At 33.3% G+C, this 13751-nt stretch overlaps 1 protein-coding gene across 1 annotated transcript in view; it reads right to left on the bottom strand.

Moving 5' to 3' along the window:
- Positions 1–13653, bottom strand: part of LOC141345401 (semaphorin-7A-like) — a 28950-nt gene extending 15297 nt beyond the window's left edge. The window contains exons 1-6 of the mRNA XM_073850253.1: positions 13642–13653; positions 11214–11394; positions 7138–7277; positions 5310–5357; positions 3891–3992; positions 3726–3804 (exon numbers count right to left, since the gene is read on the bottom strand). Of these exons, the coding sequence (XP_073706354.1) occupies positions 3726–3804; positions 3891–3992; positions 5310–5357; positions 7138–7277; positions 11214–11394; positions 13642–13653 (562 nt within the window). The remainder of the gene's footprint in view (positions 1–3725; positions 3805–3890; positions 3993–5309; positions 5358–7137; positions 7278–11213; positions 11395–13641) is intronic.
- Between the last annotated feature and the right edge of the window lie 98 nt (positions 13654–13751).

The following is a 13751-nucleotide window of genomic DNA, read 5'->3' as shown; positions in this document are numbered from 1 at the left end:
GATTTTTCTCCACATAGTGGACCACAATGGTGCTCAATGAATTGAAGGATTAAAAATGCAGTTTCAATGCACCTTCAAAGGGCTTTCTTTGTGGTTAACTATGGTCTTTTTTTTTTTTTTGACGGATTGTTTCACTAAATAAGACTCTTATTCCTCGTCTGGAATCATTTAGAGCTCTTTGAAGCAGCATTTAAGCTGCATTTTTAACCTTTAATCCATTGAGCACCATTGGAGTCCACAATATAATTTCCTCAAAAAAACTTAATTTCTTTGCAACTGAAGAAAGAAAGACATCAATATCTTGGATGACATGTGGGTGAGTAAATTATTAAAAGAATTTATCTGGAAGTAGAGTAACCCTTCAATAGATTGCGTTGGTCATTATGGAAAAGAGAGGTGTCTGTATTCTTTACTTTGAGCATTGTCAGTAAATCACCCGCAGAAATTTCCACTCCAATCAGCACTTGTGGAATTGCAGTTTCATACAGATTTGCCCTGTTTACTAAATCTAACCCTAAATAAACAGCACAGTAAACAAGCAAAGAGCTAAACGAGCACAAAAACTGAAGGTTTCCCAATGACTGTCCGAACTCTGAAGTGACTGACTTGATAAGTTCTTCGTGACCTTTTTAGAGAGGTTTTTAGCGTGCAAACTGTAAACATGCAATGTAAACAAAAAATAAACGAACAAGCAGATAAACCCAACAGTTGTCTTTTAATTACTTAATCAAATAGTAATTTTACTAATCAATCATAATGTTGATTTCCTATTACTTAAACAAATAATCAGAAGCCCTTGAATAGGGGTCTGTACACGAGTCAGTACAGATCTATATATGGTGATATCTCTAGGCCATCAGCACACGGAACTAGTTCCTCTATCAGTTCCTCATCAAAACGACTCGAATAAGCAATGCCAATGTGCTGAATTTAAGACTTCCTGTCAGACACTTTCTGCAGATACTGTAGTTGAACCAAAATGGCCATTTGAACTTTTTGGAGACTAACACGTTCCAAGAATGGAAGAATGTCCAAATAAGATTTTCAGTGCAGTCTTCTCACAAAAGGTGGACTAGTGTTGAAATATCTTAACTGCAGCTACGCTAGTTATTTCTCTATTTGTTTCTCTGTTTCTGCCACAGGATTTCCATCCCATGGTAACTAGAAATCACACGAGATCAAGTCTGGATTCAGAATATCCGAGAAGAGATGATGCCAACCCCTCAGAGGACCGTTGATGATGCCAGCCTTGAAACAACATACGGCACTAAACTAAAAGTTTGATTGCAACTAGGGCCGGGACTTTAACGCGTTAATTTAGATTAATTAATTACACAAAAATAATGCGTTAAATTTTTTTAACGCATTTTAATCGCACTAAGTTTTGCACCGCGGAACGTTTCTCACTGGATTGGATTCGGCGGACCGATTATACTGGAGCACAAACTAGCGTTCAGACAAGCCAAAGAACTTATACAAAAGAAGCTGCGTCCGTCCTAAATAGTATTGTATGTCCCAAATCGTAGTATGTTTAAAAAGTATTCCAAAGATTCCCGGATGGTCTACTACTTAACGATCAATGCACACTCTTAACGGCTAATATTGCCCGCAACACACTGCGCCGTGAACGAGGATTCGATTAGAACTACAAACACGCATAAAAAGTGTTAAAAAACTACAAACATGGAGGATATACGCGACCAACGGACAGGTAGAGAAAGGGGTTTGAGTGATAAATAATCAGTGTGTAACCTGATAAAAACTATTTTTTAAATGTTATCCGCGTTATATTCCATGTGCAGCAACATTTATAATGATAGGTTTGGTCATTAACGTTTAAATGCATAATTAAGCAAACACAAGAGCAGAGTTCTCGGAATGAAAGACTCGTTAAAGAACGTGCCTCTTGCTACACTTAATGGCAATATTGCACTGGTCTGTTGGACTTGGTTGAACAAAAATAAACAATATTTTGTTGCTTAAGCTTATGTATTCAGTCATTATTCAATGGTATACTAAAAATCCATGTAAAAATCTTAATTCTCACTGTTCTCAGGTCAAATATTTACATGCGATTAAAATGCGATTAATTTCGATTAATTAATTACAAAGCCTCTAATTAATTAGATTAAATTTTTTAATCGAGTCCCGGCCCTAATTGCAACACATAATCATTACTATTAGTGTTCATCATCTGTTTTTGATTACACCATTACTGATTTTAACATTTGTACCATATGTACATAGACTTGTCATACAGTAGTCACCACTGATAAGCTACTAAATATATTATAGTAGCCTACATTTTTGTACAGCTGCTTTGCAACGATTTGTATTGTGAAAAGCGCTGTACATATAAACTTAAGTTGAATTGAATTTGCATTCTGCACTCTGAAGTTCTGTTCTGAAGCAAACGATTCATGAACCTGCTCTGAATTTTCAATCTAATTCAGAGCAGTAGAAAAAGTTCAGAAGAACTGTAACATTTGTAACATTATAAATGTCTTTTTCATCTCTTTTGATCAATTTAATGAATCCTGACTAAATAAAAGTATTATTTTCTATCATTTAATTCCCCCCCAAAAAAAGAATTCCTGACTCCAAGCTTTGTTGTTCATTTGGATCATATGATATTATTCATCAAATAATGAAATCAAATGATTCACGCTCCAAAGTTCAGATCTGAAGCAAAAGATTTAGAACCCGCTCCGAAATCCCAATCTAAATAAATGAATCACGTGCCGTGCTTCAAACATTGAATCATTTTGCAGTACAATGGTTGAACTGACTCAAAGTTTTGGAAAGCTCTGTTTCACCCATAACTATACATTCTTTTTAAAATCATTAAAAGCGATGTCATAATTCTAAAATCAATGGCTCTTTCAATTGAATCTGGTTTTTGCTAGTAAATATCTTAAAATGAATGATCTAAGTCACAAATCCGAATCAATCCAGCGTAAATGACTCGCTCAAATGATTCGGTTCATCTCTTTGCATCTTCAGCAATGTTTCCATGACATGTCAGTACTACTGCTGGCTTGGCTCGCTAGTTTCATGACCGGAAAAGAAAGTAAGGCGTTTTTTTGAAAATTGCATGAAAAGATGTGCTTATTGACAAAAATCAAACATTTATTTCATAGATAAGTTGTGTTTTCATTATTCAAGCACTTTAAGCACCTTGTACGAACCTTGCAAATAGGTTTGGAATAATGAGTGATATTTTGTGAAGGTATCAGTCAACTCTCTGGTTAAATATTAACTATCAATATGTAGTATAAGCAATAAATGATATCTCATGCAAATACACCCAACTGCATGTTAGTTTCATCAGAAGCACCCCTGGGTTTCAACATGTCTGCAGTTTCCTGAACAAGTTTGCAAAACTGCGTAAAACAGTCATGTTGAAACCGTTGTACTCAAAACACATGGCTGCAAAAACACTGCCTTAATATTTTAAATCGCCTGCAAGGAGTCGGAAATAAGACCGTTCCACTACCCAACCTTTCATAAGAATGATGGAGAGAAAGAAGGATTCTTTAAGAAACCAAACCAGGCACAGCCTCCCCAATATGTTCCAAGCTCTAATATGAAATAATAATACTCCACTGTGCTCAGCTATGAGACGAACAATAAGCTAGTCATTTTGTCAAGAATCTCTGAGTGGGTGGTCAAGAATGTTGCCTCAATGGCAGAGATCAAGATTCTAGTGATCGTGCAATACTCACCGATAAGTAACGACGGCTCATTAATATCTGGCTCGTAATTTTCTGACGTGAAGCAATTGATCTGAGAATAACTGGAGTTCTGGAAGAAAATGCATGGCTCAGTTTCATACATTTACATGAGATTATAATGCGCATAGTGTGAAACCGTGTAAGAACGGGACATACCAAGTTACAGCACACTGCATTTCCATCAGACGATGTACAGATGAACAGGATATTGCTGTCAACGCCTTCTCTGAGCAGAGAGATCCTGTTAGGACAGTGCTGCTGGAAAAATCAACAATTAAACAGCGGTCAGTGACCTTTAATGTGACACAAACTACATTGAAGCAACGTACATTATTGTCCATAGCCATTATAAAAGTTGAAGGAGAAGTTGTATGCCGACAGAAATTGCAATCATGAGATGAGAATATGAGTCAGACAAGTTTCCCACTGACATTTTGGAATAATCTAGGGTTTTATTGCTTTAACATTTAACAACTTGCATAACAAATTTGCTAGAACTAGAAAACAACCAGAATTTTTTGCCTTTTGTGTCCTCACTATAGATCGTGATGTTATTTTCTACAAAATTTCAACAACATCAATTTTAAAGTTGTATTTGAAGTAAAAACACTTGTGAACTTTTCAGAACTTTTAAGTTTTTACTTGTATATAATTGTAAACATTTTACAGCATTTTAAACCACTAAATATCACCATTTTTCCTGCGTCTGCCAATGAATACAACACTTATTTTATTTTAATTTATCTTGTTTGGTGCATCAGTAATCGAGTTTGAGTATTCAATTCATAAAAGAATAATAAACATTTTTAGCTTGTCTCTCAAAATATTGTCCATCCTGTTATATTTGACTACTGGCCCTTTAAATGAAATTTGGAGAAAGGACATCATTTTATTGAAGGGAAAACAACTGGCCTCTGTTTAGTTATTTGTCTGTTTTTTGCTTATTTTTTCTTTCCAACTTTATCTGGTGAACTTCAACATGTCCACCCTGTTATGTGGAATATGAAAAAGTCTCATTTGTGAAAGTCCCATTTTAAAAACCATCCAATTCTTTATTTGACAGACTTTGTGTTCAAAAGTTTTTCAGATTTGGCTGTAATGGCTGATTTTGGGTCAAAATGTAAGTCAGTTAAGTCAGAAAACATAACAGGATGGACACATTTAGTGTACATAGTGATAGTGACAACAATTGATGTTAATTTCACATTTATAAATATTTAAAATTGTTTGCCCCTGTCATTTGTCCCTCATCCTCATTTTCATTTAGTTAGGTTTATAATTGCTTGAATTAATATACCACCATATATTTATATACCAAAATATTTTTTCACATTTTACAGCTCCCTATCATGATTACACAAGAATTAATTTCATTGATTTCAAGTATTATGATGTCAAAGAGGCACCAAATGCTTGATGGTTATTTGCTTGTAAACTAGTAAAACAGGTTATTTTCAATAAACTGACTGTCCCTGATTATCAGACTCAAGTGTAAACACTAAATAAAACCTGATCCTGTGGGAATCCCGGATATTGAAAGTTGTGCACAAACATCGTTTGTACTTTAATACTTACAGAGGTGTCTGAATCTTTGCTTTCATTCTTACAAAGAGTCACGTTCACCTAAAGAAGGATTCAGGTACAATAAACACATCATATTACAAACAAAAACACAATTACGCAATGACAGACGTCTTCATGATTGCTCATCATGTTACACAAGCCAAACTTATAAATTGCTTTAATAATAATTTGTTTTGCATTGGAGAAGTTACAGTACATGTGCTTTTGCATAATTGCTTAAAGTAAAATATTGTTTTCTTGGCAGATGAACTAGATTGATCAGCTGACGGGAACGGTTCGGATCAAAAAAATTTTTTTAGTGTTTTTATAGAAGACTCTTCTGCTCACCAAGCCTGCATTTATTTGATCCAAAGTACAGCACAAACAGTAAAAATGTGAAATATTTTTACCATTTAAAATAACTGCTTTCTATTTGAATATTGTTTACATTTAATTTATTCGTGTGATTTCAAACCTGAATTTTTAGCATTATCACTCCAGTCACATGATCCTTCAGAAATCATTCTAACATTCTGATTTGCTGCTCAAAAATATTTTATTATTATGTTGAGAACAGCTGAGTAGAAAAAGTTCGGAAGAACTGTAACATTTGTAACATTATAAATGTCTTTATCATCACTTTTGATCAATTTAATGCATCCTAACTAAATAAAATATTAATTTCTATCATTTAATTCCTAAAAATGTAAGAATTCCTGACTCCAAGCTTTGCTGCAAAAGCTTTTTATTTCAGATAAATACGGATATTTGGATCATATGATATTATTCATCATAAATGTTTCTTGAGCAGCAAATCAGCATATTATAATGATTTCTGAAGAATCATGTGACACTGAAGACTGGAGTAATGATGCTGAAAATGCAGTTTGATCACAGAAATAAATTACATTTTAAAATATATTCAAATAGAAAGCAGTTATTTTAAATACGAAAAATATTTCAAGTTTTTACTGTATTTTTAATTAAATAAATGCAGCAAATCAACATATTAGAATGATTTCTGAAGAATCATGTGACACTGAAGACTGCAGTAATGATGCTGAAAATTCAGCTTTGATCACAGAAATAAATTACATTTTAACAGATATTCACATAGAAAATAGCTATTCGAAATTATAGTAATATTACACATTTTACAGTATTTTTGATCAAATAAATGCAGCAAATCAGCATATTAGAATAATTTCTGAAGCATCGTGAAACTGAACACTGCAGTAATGATGCTGAAAATCCAGCTTTGATCACAGATATAAATTACATTTTAAAATATATTCAAATAGAAAGCAGTTATTTTAAATAGTAAAAATATTTCAAATTTTTACTGTATTTTCGATTAAATAAATGCAGCAAATCAGCATATTAGAATGATTTCTGAATAATCATGTGACACTGAAGACTGGAGTAATGATGCTGAAAATCCATCTTTGATCACAGAAATAAATTACATTTTAAAATATATTTAAATAGAGAGCAGTTTTTTAAATAGTAAAAATATTTTTAAAAATTTACTGTATTTTGATCAAATAAATGCAGCAAATCAGAATGATTTCTGAAAGATCATATGACACTGAAGACTGCAGTAATGATGCTAAAAATTCAGCTTTGATCACAGAAATAAATTACATTTTAAAATGTATTCAAATAGAAAGCAGTTATTGTAAATAGTAAAAATATTTCACATTTTTACAGTTTCTCCCATATTTTAAATCAAATAAATGCAGGCTAGATGAGCGAAAGACACTTATTTAAAAAGAAAAAAAAAACTGTTTAAAAACTTTTGGTATTGTGTGTATATATAATGCATATGACTATGAGGTACCTTATGGGGTTTGGTATCTTTTGTTGGGATGATAGAATAGAGGCTGTCCTTTCCTCCAACCCAAATGATTTTGTTCCCAGAGGTCCTGACAAGCTTCACCAAACTAATATTATTGCTTTCAAAAGTAAACCTGGTTATTCCTAAAACACAAAAACAGGCTGAACTCAAAGTGTGCAGCATATACAGTACAAACATTGTGAATTAAATACATATTGTTTATAGCAGTTCCTGTATGTTCATACACAAGATATACACAAAAAAACTGCAGAAGTGAGTCTGAGATAAGCCTCTCAGTGGTTTGTGGGTGTTTAAGATAGTGTCGTGATAAAATAGGCGTCAAAATGACAGTTTGATACAGTTATAATGTAAACAAAATGAGACTTTTTTTTCTTGAATATTTGTGTACGTTTTTCGCACCGCCTTTTACAAAGTTCGTCACAGTTTTGGATCTAAACATAATATTAATATCTAATATTTCTCTATGTTCTAGCTGTTTAGAAACGAAAGTCTTGAGAATAAACGGGAATATTGTGAGTAAATGTTCGCTTACCTTCACTTTTGAGCGTCACTCGAGCATCATAATGTACTTTTGTCGAAGTAACACTTGAAATACATAAGAACAGCAGACAAAAACACGTCCAGTCCATCTTTACTCGAGCGTTTATGACGGATTTATAAGCGGATCTTTAATAATCGCCTGTGTTCATCTGTCACTTTACTTCCTCTCAAGGGAAGTTTGAATAAAGGAGGGGCGGTCTTTCGGTTTTTCTTCAGTTATTTCTACTCGTGATAATGATGGTTTAATTTCCTGTAAGCGTGGGAATTTAATTACACACTTAGTTTTAAGTAAAACGATATAGCCTAATATATTATGCATATGTTATTGATCAACTCATAATAATTAATTATAAATGTGTAAGAGCTATAACTGCCAGTTTACGGTCTAAACTGGATAAATGTAATATAAATTACAGTTTTACAATAAAATAAAATAACTGTTGTATAACTGAATAAACTGAATTGTAGTAACCTACTGTAGTTGTCCACAAGATGTCCTCATCATAACAGACCGAGATCTGTTTTTATTAGGCTATTTATTTTTGGGCTGCACGATTATGACAAAAATCACAATTGTAGATTATTCCCCTGAAATTGTGATTATCACAATTTACATTGATGGATGTTTTAAATAGCTTTTTGTTTAAAGCAACTGCAGGCCATCATTTTATATAGAAATAAAAACAAACTGAAAACACTCCTCTTGAAATGCTTTTAATGCTTTTCTCGTTGCCACAAATGCCAAGGATACATTGGTGTCTTAAAGTAAAAATGTGCAATATGCATTTTTGAGCATGCTTTTCTCACGGTATACAGTATTATCATGATTTTGAAATTTATTTGCAAAAAAGTGGTGTCATAATACAGTAGTTGAAACTATTTTCTTATTACAAAAATAACTGGACATTTAAAAACGATAAAGAAATATAATAGAAAAAAAATAAGGTTACACAGATTAAAGTGCAAATTCACAATGAGCAATAGCTACATTCGCTACATAAGTTATTAATCTTTGTTAAAAAGTACAACTCTTAGTTAATGATAATGTACCTCATTAAATTACACCATTGCAACTTTTTTAACAATTTGTTATTAAATATAATTCTTTAAAAAAAGGCTTTAAACATAGCAGTTTAGTCTACAACAAGAACAATTGCACAGTACAGAATATGTAAATGTATTTGTAGTATTGAAATTACTAAACATATTTGAAAAACATCTTAGTATATAGGTCAATGATTAAACATAAAAACAATACGTTCTGCTTTAAGTTGTTGTTTTTCCAAAATATTAATATAATACATTTCTTCACTAATTTACTGAAGACACCCACTAAAATGTCATTCAGTCATGACGTATTAAGAGGAATTACTTAAACCTAAAAATGTAGAATTACAACTAATTAGTATTTGTGGTTTAGGTTTTGCCCATCTTACTCATTTAAAGCACAATACAATTTAATTTTCTTTTATATATTTTAATATGTACAAGACTAAGAATACAAGAATACGCATGTTTGAATTTGTATATAAATAATGTGTTACACTCAATGACATTATTTCAACCAAATTTTGACATTTGATTCTCTACAAACTTATTTGTCATTTTAAAAGTGGACATTTTAACTTGGCCATAAAACAAAAACGTTTGTAAATTTCTTAACGTCTTTGTCCCATATTTATTTTTCACTATAACCTGTGGATGTTTGAAGATTTGTTTGAACAAGGCCATCATTAGAGACCCCTGATCTGCATTAAAACTAATGTTTGTAAATAATGCAAATATACAGGTATGTGCTGAAGAATTTGAATATCGAGGGAAAGACCGTTTATTTCAATAATTCGTTTCAAAAAGTGAAACTTGTGTGTTATATTAGTTCACTACAAGCAGAAAGTGAAATATTTCAAGCCTTTATTTGTTTCAGTTTTAATGATTATGGATTAAAGATGAACAAAAACGCCAAATCCAGTATTTCACAAAATTAGAATATTTCATGTGACCAATAAAAAAAAAGGATGTTAAACACATGTTGGCCTTCTGAAAAGTGTGTTAATGTACTGTATTATGTCCTCAGTACTTTATTGGGCCTCCTTTTGCACTAATTCCAGCATCAAGGCGGCGATCAGCCTTTGACACAGTTGAGGTGTTATGGAGCCCAAGTTGCTTTGATATTGGCCTTCAGCTCATCTGCATTGGGAGTCTCTGTTCTCTCATCTTCCTCATCATAGATGTTCAATGGGGTTTAAGTCAGGTCAGTTTGCCGTCCAATCGAGGACAGTTATTCCATGGCTATTAAACCACGTACTGCTAGTTTTGGCTTTGTGAGCAGGTGCCAAATCCTGCTGGAGAATAAAATCATCCTCTTCAAAAAGCTTGATTATGCATCATCAAGCCACTCCTGAACCAAAAACAACGTCAGAAGCGTCTGTGCTGGGCTAAGGAGAAAACATACTGGTCTGTTGCCCAGTGATCCCAAGTCCTGTTTTCAGATGAAAGCAAATTTTGCACTTCATTTGGAAATCAAGGTCCCAGAGTCTGGAGGAATAGCGGAGAGGCACCAAAGTCAAGCTGCTTCAAGTCCAGTGTGAAGTTTCCACAGTCAGTGATGGTTGGTCATTGTCTTTTATGAAGTCCACAGTCAACGCAGCTGTCTACCAGGAAATTTTAGAGCACTTCCTGCAGCCGCCAAGCTTTTCGGAGATGATGATTTTATTTTCCAGCAGGATTTGGCACCTGCTCACAAAGCCAAAGCTACCAGTACCTGGTTTAATAGCCATGGAATAACTGCTTGATTAGCCGGCAAACTGGCATGACTTAAACCCCATTGAACATCTATGATGAGGAAGATGAGAGAACAGAGACTCCCAATGCAGATGAGCTGAAGGCCAATATCAAAGCAACTTGGGCTCCATAACACCTCAACTGTGTCAAAGACTGATCGCCGCCTTGATGCTGGAATTAGTGCAAAAGGAGGCCCAATAAAGTACTGAGGACATAATACAGTACATTAACACACTTTTCAGAAGGCCAACATGTGCTTAAGATGCTTTTTTTTTATTGGTCACATGAAATATTCTAATTTTGTGAAATACTGGATTTGGCGTTTTTGTTCATCTTTAATCCATAATCATTAAAACTGAAACAAATAAAGGCTTGATATATTTCACTTTGTGTGTAGTGAACTAATGTAAAACACAAGTTTCACTTTTGAAACAAATCATTGAAATAAATGGATCTTCCTCGATATTCTACAATTTTGGCACATACCTGTATAAATCTAATCAGCATATCCTCAAGTAAATATTTGTGTGCTTTAGTTTAAAATCCAGCCAGTTTATTGTGCAAACTCAGCAGGAAGAAGCGGCCAAAATGGACCATTGCCACACAGAGTCATCCTTCAACTGCAGAATTAATATAACAAGCTTGCAATCTCACGCCAATAACTGCAAGAGAAGGAAAGACTAACTGTCTAGTGAGCTTTTATTATTTATGATCGGTCACAAATGACTCTGATTAACTATCAGAAAACATGGTGACGTTGGTTAGATAGATGAGAGGAGCTGAAGGACGATGGAGGACGTCCGTAACCAGCAGCCCGTCTGTGTTTCTGTGCTCGTCTTCTTCTGTAAGGGACTGATAGAAGCGGTTTTGCTGCTCATCTTCATCTGGATGCTGCTGCAGGTCCTCTTCAGCAAACACCTGGAAGGTACACGGCTTGGAGCCTTTTCAACGCACTAACTCTTACAATGAATGTTGTTTTGTTGTGAATTACGGAAGTAATTTTATAAAAGCTTATAATAGAGTTTCAGAGATGTGTTCTGGTCAAGCTCAGACACTCATCTTTATTAATTATGACTTGATTGTTTACACAAGGACACAAGAAAACGTACAGGATGTACAGAAAGACCAACAGCTTACATAACAGTGTCTAGTTCATATTTACATTGATGTGTTCGAATTATCAAACGGATTTATGTAATTTGATCAAACAAGATACATGCGATGAAAATATGATATATAAGGGGAAAATATTAATTGAAAACTAATTAAAAAAATATTTAGCTTGTCTGCATTCATTTTGTAATATGTGACCCTTGACCAAAAAATGTTTTGGCATAGCCGAAAATACACTGTATGAGTCAAAATTATTGATTTTTCTCTTATGCCAAAATCATTTGGATATTAAGATCATGTTCCTACCGTAAATATATCAAAAGTAAATTTTTGATTAGTAATATGCATTGCAAAGAACTTAATTTAAACAACTTTCATTTTCTTTTTCTCCTAATTTTTTTTTTTTTTTTTTTGCCCTCAGATTCCAGATTTTCAAATAGTTGTGTATCAGCCAAATAAATTTCAAATAATTGACCCTTATAAGAAATAAATGGGGTATTTCATTGCTTTGGATAAATGCATGTTTCCCACTGTACTGGAAATGACAACTTGCCCCAACCTGAGATTTATGATTAATATATTGATGGAAAAAGGGCTTGTGTCACAGTTTTGTCAGTAAACCTGAGATTTGTGACCCTGGAAGACGAAGTCTTACGTAGCACTGGTATATTTGTAGCAATATCCAAAAATACATTGTATGGGTCAAAATGATACATTTTTCTTTTATGCCAATAATCATTAGGATATTAAGTAAAGATCATGTTCCATGATGATTTTTAGTAAGTTTCTTACCATGAATATTTTAAAAAGTAAATTTTTGATTAGTAATATGCATTGCTAAGAACTTCATTTGGACAACTTTAAAGGTGATTTTCTCAATATTTAGATATTTTGCACCCTCAGATTCTAGATTTTTAAATAGTTGTATGTCAGCCAAATATATTTCAAGTAATTGACCCTTATGACTGGTTTCGTGGTCTGGGGTCACAAATAAATGTGGTATTTCATTGCTTTGGATAAATGCATACATGTCCCCCACTGCACTGAAAATGTGACAACTTGCCCCAACCTGAGATTTATGATTAATATCTTGCTGGAAAAAAGGCTTATGTCTCAGTTCTGTCAGTAAATCTGAGATTTGTGATCCTGGAGCACAAAACTATAGTCTTAAGTAGTACAGGTATATTTTGTAGCAATACATTGTATGAGTCAAAATGATCAATCTTTTTTTTATGCCAAAATCATTAGGATATTAAGATCACGTTTCATGAACATGTTGTAAATTTCATACCATAAATGTATCAAAAGTTAATTTTTGATTAGTAATATGCATTGCTAAGAACTTCATTTTGACAACTTTAAAGTTGATTATCTCAATATTTTGATTTATTTATTTTATTTTTTATTTTTCAGATTCCAGATTTTCAAATAGTTGTAACTCAGCCAGATATATTTTAGTTTTGTGGTCCAGGGTCACATATAATTACTGTCATACATTTCAGGTTGGATAAAAGGAAAGGAAGCAAAGATTTTGCTTCCTGGATTTCCTGTTTCATTCAGAAATACAGTGAACGTCGGATTGCAAAGGCAGCATTTTGTTGGCTTTGCTGACAGGAATAATGAGCTCTCAGTTTGGGTGAGATCAGACTTTTTATGACCCCTCTGAAAATTAATGTTGTGTTCAGCAGGAATTTTATGACTTAGCGGAACTACATGAGAGTGTGTTGAACTGTGGTGAACCTGCTGTATTTATACTTCTGTGTCCATAAATGAATGACAGCTGTTTAAAGAAGTTCAGTTCCAGAACAAAATTTACAGATAATTTACTCACCCCCTTGTCATCCAAAATGTTCATGTCTTTCATTCTTCAGTGGTATAGAAATAGTGTTTTGAGGAAAACATTTCAGTATTTCTCTTCATATAGTGGACTCGGCTGTGATCGTTTAGAGTCATTTAAAGCTGCATTTTGTAAACTATCTGTATATTTTTGTTCTGGAAGTGAGCTTCTCCTTTAAATAGATTGTTTAGTTAGATTTACAGAGCTATTTTTACAGTTTCTACCATTATTGCACTGGAAAAGTATGGTTCGTTTAACAGCAGGACATGCATAGTTTTTAGAAAAATACTTAGGAAAACAACTTTTCATTTTATTTGGCAAATAA

The sequence above is a fragment of the Garra rufa genome, chromosome 11, assembly GCF_049309525.1.
Source record: "Garra rufa chromosome 11, GarRuf1.0, whole genome shotgun sequence".
In the NCBI taxonomy this organism is placed as follows: domain Eukaryota; kingdom Metazoa; phylum Chordata; class Actinopteri; order Cypriniformes; family Cyprinidae; genus Garra; species Garra rufa.
Note: the sequence above shows the minus strand (reverse complement) of the source record. Positions and strands in the feature narration are given on the sequence as shown.